Source organism: Acomys russatus, chromosome 30, assembly GCF_903995435.1.
Source record: "Acomys russatus chromosome 30, mAcoRus1.1, whole genome shotgun sequence".
Lineage (NCBI taxonomy): Eukaryota > Metazoa > Chordata > Mammalia > Rodentia > Muridae > Acomys > Acomys russatus.
The window spans coordinates 34493710-34511923 of NC_067166.1; the positions used below are offsets into that span (position 1 = coordinate 34493710).

At 42.9% G+C, this 18214-nt stretch overlaps 1 protein-coding gene across 1 annotated transcript in view; it reads left to right on the forward strand.

The window, feature by feature from the left end:
* The window catches only part of Adgrv1 (adhesion G protein-coupled receptor V1), a 469943-nt gene that overhangs the window by 187994 nt on the left and 263735 nt on the right, over window positions 1-18214 (forward strand). The window contains exons 76-79 of the mRNA XM_051172399.1: window positions 4406-4813; window positions 10521-10705; window positions 14885-15134; window positions 15733-15872. Of these exons, the coding sequence (XP_051028356.1) occupies window positions 4406-4813; window positions 10521-10705; window positions 14885-15134; window positions 15733-15872 (983 nt within the window). The remainder of the gene's footprint in view (window positions 1-4405; window positions 4814-10520; window positions 10706-14884; window positions 15135-15732; window positions 15873-18214) is intronic.

The window sequence follows — 18214 nt, forward strand, 5'->3', positions numbered from 1 at the left end:
AAGCCAACAAGTAGAGGCTTAGGTACCCACACAGGTGCAACAACAACATAACATTAGGACCGTGGAGTCCTGAAAGCAAGCAAGAAAAAAGAGATAAGTATTGAAAATGTTGCTTGAAAGAATAGTGATTGAAAAAAATTTTCAATTTGATAAAGGTTATTAGCATATATGTTCAAAAAACTAAAGAAATCCACAAGGAGATAAATAAGAAAAAGAAAAATCATCATAAAATGGTTCTGTGTTAATTATCTTCTTGTTGTGACAAAACACCAGAGGAAAACAGCTCAGGGACGGAGAGGATTGTGTTGGCTTGCAGTTTAAGGATGTGGTCCATCATGCAGGGGAGCCACGGGCTCTGTGGCAGCCACAGTCAGGAAGCAGAGAGATGGGTCAGAGGCTCCCCATCCTTCTCCTTTCATCCTTCCAGGACTCCAGACCCTGGAATGTGTCACTGTCCACAGGGCGGTCTAAATCTAAATGACACGTTACAGGCCTCCTCAGAGCCCTGTCTCTTGCGTGACTGTAGATCCTTTGCATTTGGTGATATTAACCATAACAGGATGTAATAATCAAACAACAGACAATTTAGAAAAGAGGAAAGTACTGAGAGCCTGAGAGAGAAAACCTGGAGCCCAGCGTTAAAATATGAAGGCAAGTCCTTCACTCTAGAGGAAACATCTCCACAAGATGGAGGAGAAATGAAGGCCTTCTCAGAGGAGCGGAATATTTTCATACCCACACATCTGCAGTGAAAGAATGCCAGGAGAACGTCCTGTAAACTCAGATACAGCGACAAGAAGAATGGGATTTAGGATACACAGAAGAATTCAGTGAGCAAAACTAGATTAATCTCTACAACATCTCACTAGAGAGCATGGCTCTATAAAAAGATGCTCAGTGTGCTACAGTGATTTTACCAGAACCTTCCAGAATGGCTTTCATAAAAATCAGTGGCAATACCTGAGATTGGCAAGAATTCAGAGACGTCTTGTTAGTTCCTTAAATAATTATGCATGAACTAAATAGGTCCAAGCAATTACTGTCTTGGGCATTTATTCCAATGAAAACATATTACTTCCTCTACACAGATGTCTGTGATAGCTTACTAATAACAAAACTGTCCATCAACTGGCGAAAAGTTAAACTGTGGACTTGTGCTTAGCGTGGGAAGGAACAAGCCATCAAGACAAACACCAGCCAGTATAATCTCCTAATGGTTATGTTTAAATGGAAAAGAAAAACCCTCCAAAGTTAGAGAGTGAAGGATTCCATTTCCATGTGTCAATAATATCAGAGAAATGTCGAAGTTAGTGACTTATAGAAATGAGTGACTATCAGGCAGGGAAGCGAGTGATTCTGATGGTCACCGTGAAGGAGTCTTAAGAAAATAGTCTTGTAACCCTGTTGGTGGCGCTGATGTCATTCTGCAAGGTGTTGACAATCAGGGATGTTGAGGGGGGAATAAAGGAAACATTACTCTGTTGTTTTATAATTCCAAGTAAACAGGGAGACTCTCAAACCAAAAGGCCCGTTTAAAGTCAGAAACCATGCCAGAAGGACAGTGGGAGAACCAAGCAGGGTGCACAGGGGCTCCCAGAGACTGAAGTGGCAATCTCAGAACCTGCATGGGTCTGAGCTGGGACAGAGGCACACACACTGGTTGTTTATCTTGCGGGGCGCAGTTGTGGTACTCCTCCTACCTGTGGGAGGAAGGCTGTCTCTGACTCTTGTGCCTGCTCTTGGGACCATTTCCACCTGCTAGGTTGCCTCACACAGCCCTGATAGGAGGGTTGTGCCTCGCCTCAGTGCATCCTACTATGCTGTATTTTGTTGCTATCCCTGGGAGGCCTGCACTTTTTTGAAGTGAAATGGAGGAGCAGTGGATTTGGGGGGAGTGGGAGGAGTGGAGGGAGGGGAGGCTGTGGTCAGGATATATTGTATGAAAAAAAGAATAAATCAGAGAAAACAAATAAACCAGCCAGTCAGAAGCTGTGGTTTTACCTCTCAGGTGGTTTGTATTTTTATTCTCGCCTCATTGCTCCTGGGCTACTTGCTTCTGAGCAGTGAGTGTGCTATTAGAAGGTAAGATTATACAGTTGTGACCACCATGAACTGAGGACAATATTACAGAGCGAGCTATGTCTCTGTCCAAGGGTATCCATTTTTTTTTTTTAACTGTAGCTAGAATAATGTAATTAAACAATCACTATCACATACATTTCCATGGACACAAACACCACAGCTTTAATATACATTCTGAGTATACATATTCAATTGTACTGTAGTTAAGGAAGACTTTCTGGTCTTTGTTACATGAACTGATGGAAATATCACTTACTCTATTATACGTCATCAAATGAATCTACAGTTGATCAACTTCAGGTACTCTCACTAAAAGCTGTTACATGCCATAACTCAGCAAAGGCACGGAAGGACAGTCACCCTCTTCTGTGTGCCTGTTCTGAGTTGCCATCGTCAGTGGAATGTCTAGGAGACATGGCCGGCTTTGTGTGTGTCACATGTAACACCTGGCGTGGCTTCCCACACAGTGACTCCTCACCCAGGCCAGCAACTAGAGATCAGCCTCAGTTCTCATGCCCTCTCATCCCGTGCTTTATGTATCATAAGCTCCCATTAGCTGCGTTCACTCTCTGTTCCCATTCTGGGTATTTCTACCCTGACCCTTGAGTGAGCTATCTCAGAGACTGTGTCTCTCCTTCCTGCCTCTGTGCTTATATAGTCTGACGACTATGGGTTAGCGTACGTATTTGCCAGAGCATTGATGGAGATGTTAATAAAATGGGTCGCTCTCCTGTTGTGTTTCTGTGGTTTCTGACTCCATTTAAAATACTGCCCACACACACTGTGACCCCATCCACTTCTCATGTCAGTCAGTGTGCACCGCTCTCCACCTCCCGTCCCTACTGGCCTTCTAATTCTTCCTATTACTTGGTAGGGTTGTTCTCATCATGGGGCTTCGCTGCTCTCAGTGCTTAGAATATTTCCCCTTAGGTCTGACTCTCACACGTACTCTGGTGCCTCACATTTGACCATGTCCCCTGGAGGGGGAGACCTGGTGGCACTCAGAGGAAGGATAGCAGGTTACCAAGAAGAGACTTGATACCCTATGAGCATATACAGGGGGAGGAGGTCCCTCTCAGTCACAGTCATAGCGGAGAGGAGTAAGGGGAAAATGGGAGGGAGGGAGGAATGGGAGGATACAAGGGATGGGATAACCATTGAGATGTAATAAGAATAAATTAATAAAATAAAAATTAAAAATTAAAAAAAATAAATAAAAAGAAAGAAAGAATATTTTCCCTTAGGTGTAGACTCTGTCACCTGAGGTTAGCATGCGGACTGTCCTTTGATGAGGCCTGGGTTGAGATTCCGTGTCTGGCCTGGGTATCACAGTGCCCTTAGTACCACCCTACATGTCTGTCTCATTTCCTTTGTCACTTTGCCTTATGTCCTTTGTCTGTCACTGTCCTTTGTCTCCTTTCCCCTCACAGGGATCCATGTAGCAGCCTCGCATATTCCATAGTTTCACACTGTGTACTCTCTGCCAGAACCTTATGTTCTGGGAGTGGAGGTAGCCTGTCAACTCTGTCTCCCAGTACACAAACTGGAACGCACTAGGACTTTAATCTTTGGTCAGTACAAAGTAAAGGCACATGATTTTGGCTTTTCCTTGGCTAAAATATTCATCTTGAGCTTTCTAAAGCCTTTGTAACAACTATAATTTGAAAACTCTCTCATATATATATATATACACACACACACACACACATATACACATACACACATCTATCTATATATACACACACACATATATGTATGTATATTTATGTATGTATATATATAGGTGTGTATATATACGTATATGTATACACACACACACACACACACACACACACACACACACACACACACACACACACACACAGACATTTGAAGGGCTCAATCCAGCAGCATATTTCCATACTGAAGGGTTAGAAAGAGCCAATTCCTTCTTCCTGCCCACCCTTTGTCTCAGATCTCTCTGCTCCTACATTTCTAGGTAAGATTAAAATGTAAATACTTCTTCTTCATCCCTCATGTTTTCAGCATGTGCGATATAAAGCATAGCATTTGCCGTGTTCACAGCTCCATTCTTTTCCAGGCATCAGTGTCTGTTCGTGTGTAGTCCTTTTCCTTGATCCATTTCAGTGCAAACCCCGCGTTTCCCGACTTCATCTCACCTCTGTGGCTTACTGAAGGCCGTTAGGAAAAGTGTAAAGTCCGTGTTTTTGTGGCAGTGTAATTTGCTGAAAAGAAGGGGAATTCGTCTAAGAAATAATCATAGGTTTAGGGTAACGTTAGCAGTGTCATCGTCTCATTTTTCTTGTCTTTGTTTAATTTTCAGGAGCTGAGGAGTGCTGAAACAGTTGGTCGGATTCTCGTATCTCCAGCTGTTTCTGGGAAGGATTTTGTGAGGACAGAAGGCACACTGGTTTTTGAACCTGGTCAGAGAACTGCCATGTTGGATATTGTCTTAACACCAGAAACAGGGTCCTTAAGTACGTTTCCGAAACGCTTTCAGATTGTGCTTTTCAACGCAAAAGGTGGTGGCAGAATCGACAAAGTGTATGGGACCGCCAACATCACTCTCGTCGCTGATGTGGATTCACAAGCTGTCTGGGGACTTGCAGACCAGCTACATCAACCCCTGCACGAAGATCTTCTCAACAGAGTGCTCCACAGCCTCAGCGTGAAGGTAGCCACAGAGAGCACCGATGAGCAGCTCAGCGCCGTTATGCACTTAATGGAAAAGGTAGGCGTCCTCGCCAAAGTAAGCATATGGCTCGGCGAGAGGGCCACGAAGCCCAAATCAAAACAGATTTCTCCCCCTGTTAGAATCCCTGTTCCTATGGAATTAGCACAAATGTAATTTCGAAACATAAGAGTGGAATTCATCACTCTTACGCACTGTCTCTTGAGTGAGGCCTGTCTGACGTTGTTGGTCTTGAGTCGGGAACTGTGGGTAAGCTGATGGAGCCAGAATCCAACCGGAGTTTGGAAAGCAACAGATGCTAGAGACGGCAGGTGCTTCCTGACCCTCCAGAGGCTGGCTGGGTATTTTTGTCATCTGCTTGTTAGTGTTTTGAGTTCATAAGAAGACCCGACTGGACTGTAACCTTTATTAGTTCTTTCATAGGTGGAACATGAACAGTCACCCTGCTATTCTGTTTTTCCTGGAAACTAAAAATATCCATTGAAAAGTAAGAAAAAAGACTGGCCAAGTGATTTTAGGCAGCAGTCTGCATGGATTTGCCCTCGTCAGCTCTTGTATGAGACCAGTTATTATTTACTTACCCTTCTCCACAATGTGCAATTACATATAAAAGTTCAAGATTATAAAGGAAATTATTTCTAAAAGGTATTATTAAGGAAGGAAAAGGTTTTTATAGCTTATTTCAAGCTTCCTTATCAAGATAAATTCCCATAGATATGAACCTTCTGGTGCTTTATTTCCTATCGGGAGATCTTTAATTATTGAAAATGTTTGCAGTAAGATCGTAAAATATCATTCCTTATCTACATATTTCTCAAAGCATTGTGCATGAAAGGTAGAAGAGAAGATCAGAAAGCATATAAGGTAAGAAGAGGCTGTGGCAAACTTCTGTAGAGCACAGAGAAGTGACCCCCATTTTATGCAGAGAAAACTCTAAAGATGGGATCATGCCAAGGAAGAGTAATACTTAAACATCTAATAATAAAACAGATGGGACAGTAGTGACTTGATCTTGGCCAAAATGACAGAAACCATGTATAATGACTACATTTTAGAGTGGAAAGTAGAGTAATAAAGCCATGTATTATCATCTGGAAAGGCAACACTTAAAGTGAAACATGGTGTGGAGCAACTCCACTGAAATCAGGGACTAGACAAGGCTGCCCACTCTCTCCATAGCTCTTCAGTGTAGTACTTGAGGCGCTAGCTTGAGCAATAAGACAACTGAAGGAGATCAAGGGGATCCACACCAGAAAAGAAGAAGTCAAAGTATTGCTATGTGCTGATGATATGATAATGTACATAAGTGATCCCCAAAATTCCACTATAGAACTGCTACAGCTGTTAAAACACCCTCAGCAAAGTGGCCTGATACAAGATTAATTCCAACCAATCAGTAGCCCTCCTGTATACAGATAACAAACAGGCAGAGAAAGAAATTAGGGAAACTACACCCTTCTCAATAACCACAAATAATATAAAGTATCTTGATGTAACTCTTACCAAGCAAGTGAAAGACTTGTGTGAAAAACATCAAATTTCTAAAGAAAGAAATTGGAGAAGATATCAGAAGATGGAAAGATCTCCCATGCTCATGGATCAGGAGGATCAACATAGTAAAAATGGCCATCTTACCAAAAGCAATCTACAGATTCAATGCAATCCCTATCAAAATCCCTATACAATTCTTTACAGACCTAGAAAGATCAATTCTCAACTTCATTTGGAAAAACAAAAACCCAGAATAGCTAAATCAATCCTGTATGATAAAAGATCTTTCAGAGGAATCTCCATCCTGGATCCCAAGCTGTACTGTAGAGCAACAGTAATAAAAAATGGCATGGTACTGACATTGAAATAGGCTGGTTGACCAGTGGAATTGAATTGAAGACCCAGAAATAAACCCATTCACAATGGAATACTATTCAGCTATTAAAAACAAGGGAAACCTGAAATTTGCAGGCAAATGGATGGAACTAGAAAAGATCATCCTGAGGGAGGTAACCCAGACCCAGAAAGTTACACACGGTACACATTCACTTATAAGTAGATATTAGCCCAACATAGATGCCCTCTGAGAGACTCCACCCAGCAGGAGAATTAGGGCAGACGCTAGGACTCACAGCTGGACTCAGGGCTGAGTGCTGAGAGTTGTATGAGGAGTGAGGAAATGGAGGGGTCAGGAGACCTACAGAGAGACCCTCAAGGCTGGTGGATCTGGACCCTAGGGGGCCTACACAAGCTGAAGCACCAACCAAGGACAATGCATGCAAAGAGCCTAGTTCAGGTCTAGCCAATGGTCAGCTCATTCTTCATGGTGTTGGTGGGGGACGGGGAGCAGGGACTGCCTCTGACATGAACTCTGGTGACTGAGATTTGATCACTTCCCCCTGGCAGGGAGGCCCGTGGGCACATGGAGGAAGGGGATGCAAGCTATCAGGGTGAGGGCTGATAGGCTGTGGTCATATGGTGGGGGAGGAAGGCCCCCCTGTCAGAGGTCTGGAGAAGGAGGAGAGGGCAGGAGAGGGAAGAAGGGTGGCGATGGCAAGATAAGAGGAGGGGATAGTAATCGGGATGCAGTGTGAATAAATTATAATAAATAAAAAAAGAAAAAATGTTTTCACAGCATTAGAAAGAAACTATAAAAGATATATTGACCATCTTTTTGCTTTACCTTTTCTATGTTTGGATACATAAATATATATGTGCTTGTGACACACACACACACACACACACACACACACACACACACACACACACACACACAAAATTGCCTGCAATAGCCATTACAACAACATTCCCTGCAGATTTGCAGTCTGGGAGTGACAGTCAGTGTTACATAGCCTGTGTATACAAAGGCTGATCTATGGAGGGTTTTGGAACCATACTGTGTGGTGTCTTCTTGATGACAAAAATCAGAATGTATCCCTTTTAATACACTCATGACCGCGTTTTGTATTTTAGACATAATTATGTAATAAGACTAAAGGAGTAGTGGGAGTTATAGCTGACATGCAGATAACCACATATAAATAACTTGGATTGTTCACCTGTAGCATTTAGCAAGTGAGAGCAAAGGCTGACTAGTTAATGTATGAGCTTCAGGCGAGCAACACACTTTAAGTGCAAGGAAATCACTAACACTTCATTTGGGATGCGCTAAGAGCACAGTGTGACTATTTGTTGTCTGAAATTTAAGTCGATCCAGTGCAGTAGCCACACAGTACAGTCCAAAGGCAGTCCAACCCCAGGTTCTAGCGCAGCCTAGAACACCCATGTGCTGGATAGAACGCTGTGTGGCCTCCTGTTCTACGTGAATACATAGACAGTTGCAAGTTTCATTTCCTCTCACGTCCTACGTGCTTTGATGACGTATCTATCCAGCATGCGCATTTCTCTTGGTGAATCCTAGATGAGAATTTTGCACATTGGAAGTAGCTGCCTGTTTTTGTTTGGACATTGCAATGTTGTACTAAAAAGAGCAACAGCTTTACAAGACTCACCATAAAGTTTTCTGGGTAAAGGTCATCAGGGAGGCTCAGTCTTTGATGTAACAATACTTTGGCTCCTGACTTTCCCATGTGTGGAACAACCCAAGTCATTTCTAGCACTATCAGTTGACTTAATAATAATATCAGAGTTCACGCCCCTGTGAGATTTGATATTCTAATTTTCTACTTCACCAGGTTTCTCTTTCTGCTTTCACAGCTTAGTAGAACTTGAGCCAGGAGTCCTGATGTTGCCCTCTGGGACAACTGTAATATGTACCAGGACTAGTGTGTGCTCTGGGGTCTGATAGACTACCGGCCCCTCACACACATCCAAAACAGCTCTCCATTTTGATTTCAGTCTTGACAGCTTCATAAGGTTTTCCCAGGTGAAGTTCAGTTCTACAGATTTGTAACTGAACTTTGATAATTTTGGGTTTATCATCTGCTTCTAACCGATGTGTGTTTTGTGCAGTGTGGCTACTCCTACGTTGGATTCAGTTTGTGAACACACTAACGTTGGTTTGCACTTCACTTAGTGTTGTTACTGACTCGCCGGTGAACAACCTCAAGTTGTGTTGCTATATTCTGACAAGGAAGTCGGGGGTGCAGTAAGTTAGTGCAGATGGCTGGCTGGGGCATGCCTTGAGCTCGGCCAGTCACCAAGTCTCGTGCCCTCTGTCAAACTGGTTCTCGTTCTGCCTCTGTTTCAGTGTCTGGGAACAAAAAGATGTCAATAAGATCGCTGCCTATGTTTCTTGAGATTAGAGAAAGTTTGTAAATTTCCAAGAGTGACAGTATGCCTGTAGTAGCCTAGTAAGTTTCTGTTTGTGTAGCTGCCTGATTCTTGGGTCTGAACCTCACTTCTTAAAGTCTACACATACTGCTCTTCTGACATTTGCTTTCAGAAATGTTTAATGTCAAGATGACCTTTTGTGTCTTTATTTCTGGTTTCTTCTCATCTAACTCCCTTTGTCATTTTATTGCTCCGGGAGTAATATTATGTTGTCTCTCTCTCTCTCTCTCTCTTTTTTTTTTTTAACATTTTCTCAGATATGGTACAATTTCTGCACCAATAAGCTGAATACGTGTGCTGCTCATTAAGGATCTGCTGTCTCCCCTCCGCCTGCTTTTATGTGCGTGTCTTAGGGACTAGACTAAGGCTGGCTCATTTGTTAGTCACCTTTCTGAGCTCTAAGAGAGTCTTTTGATCTTGTCTTTCATTTGTCTTATTTGGTCTCCATGCTTCTGTACTACCCAGGGGGCTGTGCGCACTGTTCATTTGTAATTGCACCACCAAATGCGTATTGTTGTCTTTATCTTCTCTTCTCTATGCTCTGCCCTCTTGGCGTTGAGATGGATAATCTTATAAATTCACATCTTGAGTTTGGGTGTGAGCTTGAAGCTGCTAGAGCACAAAGTTAAGCCTCCCTGCTAGGAAAAGGGCAGTCATTTCAAGGGTATCATGAGTTTATTACTAACGATACACAATAAATCACAGATGACGGTAGTGTGTATGTGGGGGAAGGAGGCACAATGGATAAACTATAAACTAACAACTGTGGAGTCTGAGATTTTTCATATATATATATATATATTAGAATATAAAAGAACAATAATGTTGTCCTTGTTCTTTAAATATCAACTTGGTCTTTTAAGGTAGGAAATCACATTTAAAAAGCAAGTGTGCTAGGATGTCTTGAGTGTTCTTGGTTGAAGATAATTTTCTCCTTTGGTGTGCTTTTGAACTTTAATGTTTTATGGTGGTCACTATTTGCTCATCAAAACACACATTGTTAAAGCTAATCTTGTTTCTATTACAAACATTTTCGAGATATTTAATTCCTTATTAGTTCATTGAAGAAATAATGAATTTTTGGGGAAGATGTAATATTGTGATTTATTTTAATTCATGGTGTTAACTATTGTAACTGACTTAAATGACATATGCCACCATTTGGGATGTTGGGTAATGGTTAAATAGAAATTATTTTAATGATTATTCCTTTTCTTTGTCAATGATTATCCCTGCCTTTTAGATAGAAATGGGTGTGTTTAAAATATGATTTTTCCTGTAGCCCTCTTAGTGCACTAGGTAGCACTTCAGTCTCATAAAATATAACTTTGAATCAATGTTTTCCTTGGTTCTTCATATTTCCATCTTTGTTGGTGTTGGTGATTATTAATGAAAAACATATGTAGTGTATGTTACATATAATCTAAGAATATGTATTTTAACACTTAGATTTGTCTTCCAGATAACAATGGAAGGAAAAAACCAAGCTTTCAGTATCAAAAGCCGAAGTCTTTTGTATGAACTGCTTTGTGCTCTGATCGACCCAAAGCGCAAGGACACTCGGGGATTCAGCCACTTTGCAGAAGTGGCTGAGCACTTTGCCTTCTCTCTGCTGACCAATGTTACCTGTGGGTCTCCTGGGGAAAAGTGAGTATTTTGTAAAGTTACCCGTGCCTGGGACGTATTTCCTGTTGGCTTCCAGAGCAGTGTGTGTTGCAGGTTCGCCTTGAGGTGATCTGCAGAGCATGTTCTTAGCATTTTGGGTCTGTTGCCAAGGAAACCGATTCTTAGAAGAAAGCAGGAGTCCAGCAAGGAAATGAACGTGCACTGTCAATGCTACGGTGTTCCTGTTTAAGAGCATCTTTAAGGTGAAGGCATCATCTTACCCCTCCTGTTTTTATTCAGCCAGTGGAAACCTCCTTCAGAGGAGGAAGGACGCGGATTCCCAGCCCTGCGCTGTGACTTAGGCCGCCCTCAGTCCCAGAGGTTTCTCCCACTGGAAGGCAGCTTTTAAACTTGAGGGATTTCTTGTGGCTGGAGTTCCACAGCAGGAAGCTAGCAAGAACAAGAGAAAATAGTATATAGCTCATGGTCATTATTAACTGCATGATTAATTATGTAGCCATGTGCTAATATTTTTGTGCACAATGCTACAAAAATAACATTCATCATCTGACTTGGATTATTGTGGTCCAAAGACCTCAAAATGTTTTATTTTATTTTGACATCTTAAAATCCTCTGACATCAGCACATGGGCAGAAATTAAAATCCAACTTGATTTTCTTTTTTTCTAACTTGATTTTCTTATTGTTGATATATACTACCTTAAAACAATAAATATATTTTTATTACTACCTAATAGGTATTTATTAAGAATATTTATATAAGCTTTATCAATTTTAATATTTATTTTCAATAAAAGTCATCAGTGTTTATTAAGCCAAAATAAACATGATTTATTTGAATAATGAATTTTGCCAAACCAAAAAAGAAATCAGTTGATTATATAAACCTTTGAATATTAGCCACATGAAATTCAAAATAGTAAATTACATATAAAAGACTAATTGTAAAATACACAGGACATCAGTGATATTAATTATGTCCTTCCTATATCCAGACTGGATTAAATTGAATAATATGACCAGATATTTTATAGGTAGCAACATAATAATATAGAAAGCTTTATGAAGTTCAGCATAATCCTTCTTAAAAGTTGGCATATATTGTATGTATATTTTTTGAGTCATCACTTTAGGTAAACTATTGAAAGTAGAGGTAGGGCTTTTATGATTCCTATTTACAGATTCAGAAGCTGAGAGTTAGTGCCATCCTCCTCGCCTAGGCAGTGTTCACATGAGTAGTTCATGGTGATTTTCATGGTCGGTCATAGGCCGGCTTGATTCCATAGCCCCTCCCGGCCAACCATGCTGCGTGCTCACAAGAGTGCAATGAAAGCAGCCTCACAGCCCAGAGTTTCATTACAGATCCACTCAAGGGTGTGGTGAAGTTAGGAAACATCTTTCACCTCTTTTAAAGCCCGCTAATGTGGCCTGGGGACTCACACCTTCCTAATGGGACAATCAGCAAAGAACCGGGAAAGCCTCACAGGCACCTCTTTCTGGTCTGGACATCCTCTCTCCAGCCCTTACCATGGCTTCTAATTGTCCACCTGCGATAACACTATGGAAGTCAAACTCAGTGCTGTTTGCATGTCTCTAACCCCGGCTACAGAAACCTGTCATGGATAAGTTGTTTGCATTGAGACCACAGGATGTGTTTGGAATATAACATGGTGTGTGTGTGTGTGTGTGTGTGTGTGTGTGTGTGTGTGTGTGTGTGTGTGTGTGGCGGGGGGAGGGAGCCATGGGGGGGGGAGCATTTTGAGACTCATGTTGAGGAGGGTGCTGAAGAACAGAATCAAGCAAAAGGGGGAAATATCAGAGCATAGTAGCTCAGAGACTATGAAGGATGAAATCCACACGGTGACAGAGAAGCGTGGCATGTTTAAGGCAATTAGATAGAAGCCCATAACAGCAATACATTGTATGTGGGAGAGAAAGAGCAACCGCGCTTGTTTTGTTTTTCCTGATGACTAAATATGCCAAGCATTCTGCTCGCATTCTCAACCCATCACCTTAATATCAAGTGCATCTAGTGGGGGTGGGGGTGTGGGGGTGGGGAGTTGGATTTGGGAACTGAGCAAGAATACTAACGATGGAATCTAGAGTAACCGCTTGTAAGGCAAGTAAAAACAATGCCGGTTAGCACTGAGGTTGAGATCAGTGTGCCACCGCTGTGAGTGGGTGCCAATTAACATGTACCCCTCCCCACTTCAGGCTAGGTGCGAAGCAGAAGATGGCATTTATCCTAGTGAGTACATTTGGAAGGCAGAGATGCATGCCGCTAAGGTGTTGGTGGGGGAATTTGGTCATCAGCAATTAAGAGGGGCCAGAAACTGGGGGTACTTATTGCAGTAAGACATGATGTGTGCTGTTGGTTTACAAAGTGGCTCTGGCTAGATGGCATGCCAGTAGCTTCGAGGTGGAGTACCACAGTGATGTTTGGCTATGCGGCTGCAGTTCTCTGCTTTCTGTGGCTTTGTGCCTAGTGGAGGGGTTCTGTGTCTGAGCTATAGCCATGTTTGATTGTGGGGCGCGGGGGCGGGGGTTGAGTGGAGAGATTAAGAAGGGGACTTTGACAAACTGTTGTGGAGGCATGGGGGCCCATACAAATTGAGGTGTTTACGTAGGATGCTTGACACAGAGGCCTTGCATACTGGATATGTGGGTGGGTTCAAGATAAGAGCATCAAAGCCACTGACCACTGCATTTATTTACTTAGTTTCGATGTGTTGTAAAATTATTTTTAAAGTTTTCATAGAGAGTACTTTGATCCTATTCTGTCCCCTCCCCAAAGTTTGTCCTGATGGTCCCCACATACCTGCCCACCCAACTTGATGCTCTTTTTCTCTTTCAAAAACTCTCAACCAAACCAAAATCAGAAAAGGCAAAAAAAAAAAAGAAAAAAAAAAAAAAAAAGACAAGGAAAAAGGAAATAAAAGCAACAAAACAAAATGGAAAGCACATAGAAACCATGGCATCCATATTGGCCAGCTACTGAGGCATGAGGCCAGCCCTGGAGTGTGGTTGATACACCTGAACTCTTTAGATGCTGTTCCTTAAGCCTTGGAAGAAGCTTACTATAGAGAAGACGGACACAAGGCTAGAGGGGAAGGCTCCTTTTACTTGTTCATGTCTCACATCTTTAATTTAACAGCGGTCGGATCCACTTCTCACGGTACAGGTCTGAGCAAGGTATCATTCTGATACACAATTTCTCTACATACACTATACACAGTGGCTGGTAGGACCATGGACAGATACATCCCCCAGTATCCAAATGGTCTCTACCCTTTTGAAGGCAGGTTTCATATGTCCTTGGCATTTGCTCATGTTTTCAAAGACGATGACTTCAGGAAGAGCTCACTACAGGCTTTAGGGGAAATACAGACTCACATTCCTTGAACCATAGTACTCTACGTAAACACTTTGGCTTACTGAGGCTTGATTATCCTCTGTCCTGGTCCACATGCGTCCAGCTCACATTGAGGCTAGAAAGCAGTTTAACCGAGCGTAGCATCTTCTTATTCCTAGAAGAGGTGTGAAAAAAAAATAGTGTCAGAGGCATCAGGACCATTATGTGAGGCTGTTTTCTTACTCATGGGGAAAAAAAAATAGCAATGTCAGAGGCATCAGGACCATTATGTGAGGCTGTTTTCTTACTCACTGGAAAAAAAATAGCAGTGTCAGAGGCATCGGGACCATTATGTGAGGCTGTTTTCTTACTCACTGGATGGTTATATTAGAAGGCTCTGAAGTCCTGGAAAGGGACAAGGCAGATCTGAGATGAAAGTGCAGCTCCAGAGGCATGTTCTTTATGATTTTAAATCATACAAAAGGCTCCACTCCAATGGGAACATCCGGTCTTCAGCCTGTTCTATCACAGCTCATGACTAACACAGAAAAGTACATTTCAAGCCAGAGTGTACTGTGATAACCGTGCAACGGCTCCCTGACCGTCCTGTTTTCGTTACCAGAAAGATGAAGCTGAGGGATGTGGAAAGATGTGAGCTTCATGTTTCAGACTGAAAGCAGCTGGTTGTTTACTGTTGGGGTTAGTAGCGCCATCATTGCTCTATGTGAAGAGAAAACCTTCAGTGTAAACATTACAGCAAGTACAATGTGATACGGCGAAACAAATAACTGCCAACTCAGCAGAGGCTTGGTTGTTTTTTTTTTTTTTTTTTTTTTTTTCTCTTACAGAAGCAAAACCATCCTTGACAGTTGCCCGTATTTGTCAATACTGGCTCTTCGCTGGTACCCGCAGCAAATCAATGGACACAAGTTTGAAGGGAAGGAAGGTGATTACATTCAAATTCCAGAGAGGTTATTAGATGTGCCCACTGCGGAAGCGCTGGATGGGAAAGGCGCATGCGCATCCGTCCTGTTCGTGGAGTACAGCAGCCAGCAGTGGTTCCTGGCAGCAAACCACGTCCCTGCCTTGAAAGACAAGGTAATCACTCGTTTAAAAAACGTTATATGGATTTTATCTTATTTTTCCTTTAGCAGACAAACTCGGAACACATTTGCTTAGATTTTTTTTTTTTTTTTAAAGCCAGGTGCTACACAGGAGCAGTACGGAAATTAGTCTCTCTTTGTAAGCTATTTGTAGAATTTTTGGCTTCAAATGTATTTGGAAATGTTTCCTTTATGTTTCTGTGGAGTGCACGTGCGTGTGTGCCTGTGTGTGTGTGTGTGTGTGTGTGTGTGTGTGTACGTACATATATATATTTATATCAACAAACCATAAAACTGTAGTTTTCCCTACTGTAATATCTTGGCACGTACCACTGTTTTAAGGAAGTCAGCCCATAATACTTACAGTGGGTGTTGTCAGCTAAGGACTGGAGACCGAGTGGAGTGGAGTTAGACTGTGCTGGTGGAAAGCTAGTCAGACTCCGCATTCAGGAAGTGAGCCATCTCGTGGTACTGAAGAAAACTGTATAGGCATTAGGTATCAGAAAAACAGAGTCCACTACAGACTGGAAGGCTCAGTTGCAACGGTAATTGGAAAATTACCGTTAAATCTTCTGTTTCTTCTGATTGTGTAGGTACTGTCTTTGAATGTGGAAGGTCAGAGTGCGCAACCCCTCCCTAACAACAACGAGGTTCTCTACAGGATTTATGCAGCTGAGCCTGGAATCGCGCCTCAGACGTCTCTGTGTCTCCTTTGGAATCAGGCCACTGGCAGGTATTACCAATACACCGTCAGGTCAGCACTTGGTGCTTTCCTGTCCACCAGCGCTACAGCTGCCTGTATTGAACATAGAGGGTAGCCTCAGGTAGGGCTGCAGGCTGGAGAGCAATCTCTGCTATATATAAGGTAAATCAGCAATAAAAATAGTCCCGCGTCACCAGCGGGTATCTGCCGGCAGTTGGACTGTGTGTATACCACGTTATCCTTCATGAGAGCCGGGCTGTCAGTTCTACTCACGTTCCATAACGTTTCTGAAGTTATCAGTTCATCTGTTACATATGAAAGGAAATTCCTTCCTGCACCCACTCCATCTGTGGTTCAGTGCTGAGGCTTATGTTTAGAGTGATCAGCAGGGTTTTAGAACTCTTGTTCACAAGTGACTTGAAACCATTTGGGGGAATAAATCCTGATGTAGCAGAAACAAGATGTTGAGTGTTCCTTTGAGTCTCTCTGGCCTCTGGACTCAGGTCCCTGAAAAGCTGCCTGTCACTCAACCTCAGTCAGTGCTGTGGGGTGCACTCGTGGTGGGAGAGGGGGTCGGCTGACGGTGTCAGGCATGCGATTTTGTTTATTACTCAGTTTTAGCCCGACAGGGAAACCAAATAACCTATCTGGGTTAGTCTCTGTTTCTCTGCAATAAAACGTTTTGAATGTAAATTCCTGAGGCCTGGTGCTGGGTTTTAAACCTGGTACAGGACATTCTTTATTTGTGATGGTTCAACTTACAATTTTCTACTTGAGGCTTATGCAGAAGTGACACACTTCACTGAGTCTACTCAGAGTTTGACCTCTGATCTTTCCCACTGCTAATATGTGTTATGACGCTGAGCAGGGAAAGTTAGCCGTGACTCCTAGTCAGCAGCATGCTCTGGAGGGTAAATAGCCAAGGGCATTGCATTGCTAAACTATGGTGTTCAGTGGGTTAGATATAGTAAACTTGTTTGCAGCATGCATTTAAAAGTAAACAATAGGATTAGCAGTCTACTCCCGCTGTGAATCAAAGAACAGGAATTCATAAATAATCTTTAGCCCTCAGTATCTAATACATAATGAAAGTTTCAAGATGAAGCCTGTGCATTTTGAGTGGGGAAGTTTTACATCGTTAGAAAAGTGATGGAATCAAGGTTATTGAAAAGAAGAGGTTCAAGAAACAGCCACTGACTCATGCTCGCTGAGACGAACTTCACTGAAAGAAATACTTGAAGTCCCTCGGAAAATCTATTTAAAATATAGGACTCAAAATACAAAAAATAAAATATGTGGAGTGAGTCACAGCAAAGTGTTTGTGTTAGTTAGTGGTCTACTGCTATGATAGGACACCAGGACCATGGCAACTTATGAAAGAACGCATTTCATTTGGGGTCTGCTTACAGTTTCAGACTCAATGGCATCATGGCAGGGAACATGTCACGGCTGTGCTGATCTGTGGGTCCACACATGTCACGCTGTGTTCATCTGTGGGATCCACACGTGTCACAGCTATGCTGATCTGTGGGATCCACACAAGTCACGGCTGTGCTGATCTGTGGGATCCACACAAGTCATGCTGTGCTCATCTGTGGGATCCACACATGTCACGGCTGTGCTGATCTGTGGGTCCACACATGTGCTGGCTGTGCTGATCTGTGGGATCAACACATGTCATGGATCCACACATGTGCTGGCTGTGTTGATCTGTGGGATCCACACATGTCATGGCTGTGCTGTTCTGTGGGATCCACACATGTCACAGCTGTGCTGATCTGTGGGATCCACACATGTCATAGCTGTGCTGATCTGTGGGTCCACACATGTCACGGCTGTGCTGATCTGTGGGATCCACACATGTCACGGCTGTGCTGATCTGTGGGTCCACACATGTCACAGCTGTGCTGATCTGTGGGATCCACACATGTCATAGCTGTGCTGATCTGTGGGATCCACACATGTGCTGGCTGTGTTGATCTGTGGGATCCACACATGTCATGGCTGTGCTCATCTGTGGGATCCACACATGTCACGGCTGTGCTGATCTGTGGGTCCACACATGTCATAGCTGTGCTGATCTGTGGGATCCACACATGTGCTGGCTGTGCTGATCTGTGGGATCCACACATGTCACGGCTGTGCTGATCTGTGGGATCCACACATGTCACAGCTGTGCTGATCTGTGGGATCCACACATGTCACGGCTGTGCTGATCTGTGGGTCCACACATGTCACAGCTGTGCTGATCTGTGGGATCCACACATGTCATAGCTGTGCTGATCTGTGGGATCCACACATGTGCTGGCTGTGTTGATCTGTGGGATCCACACATGTCATGGCTGTGCTCATCTGTGGGATCCACACATGTC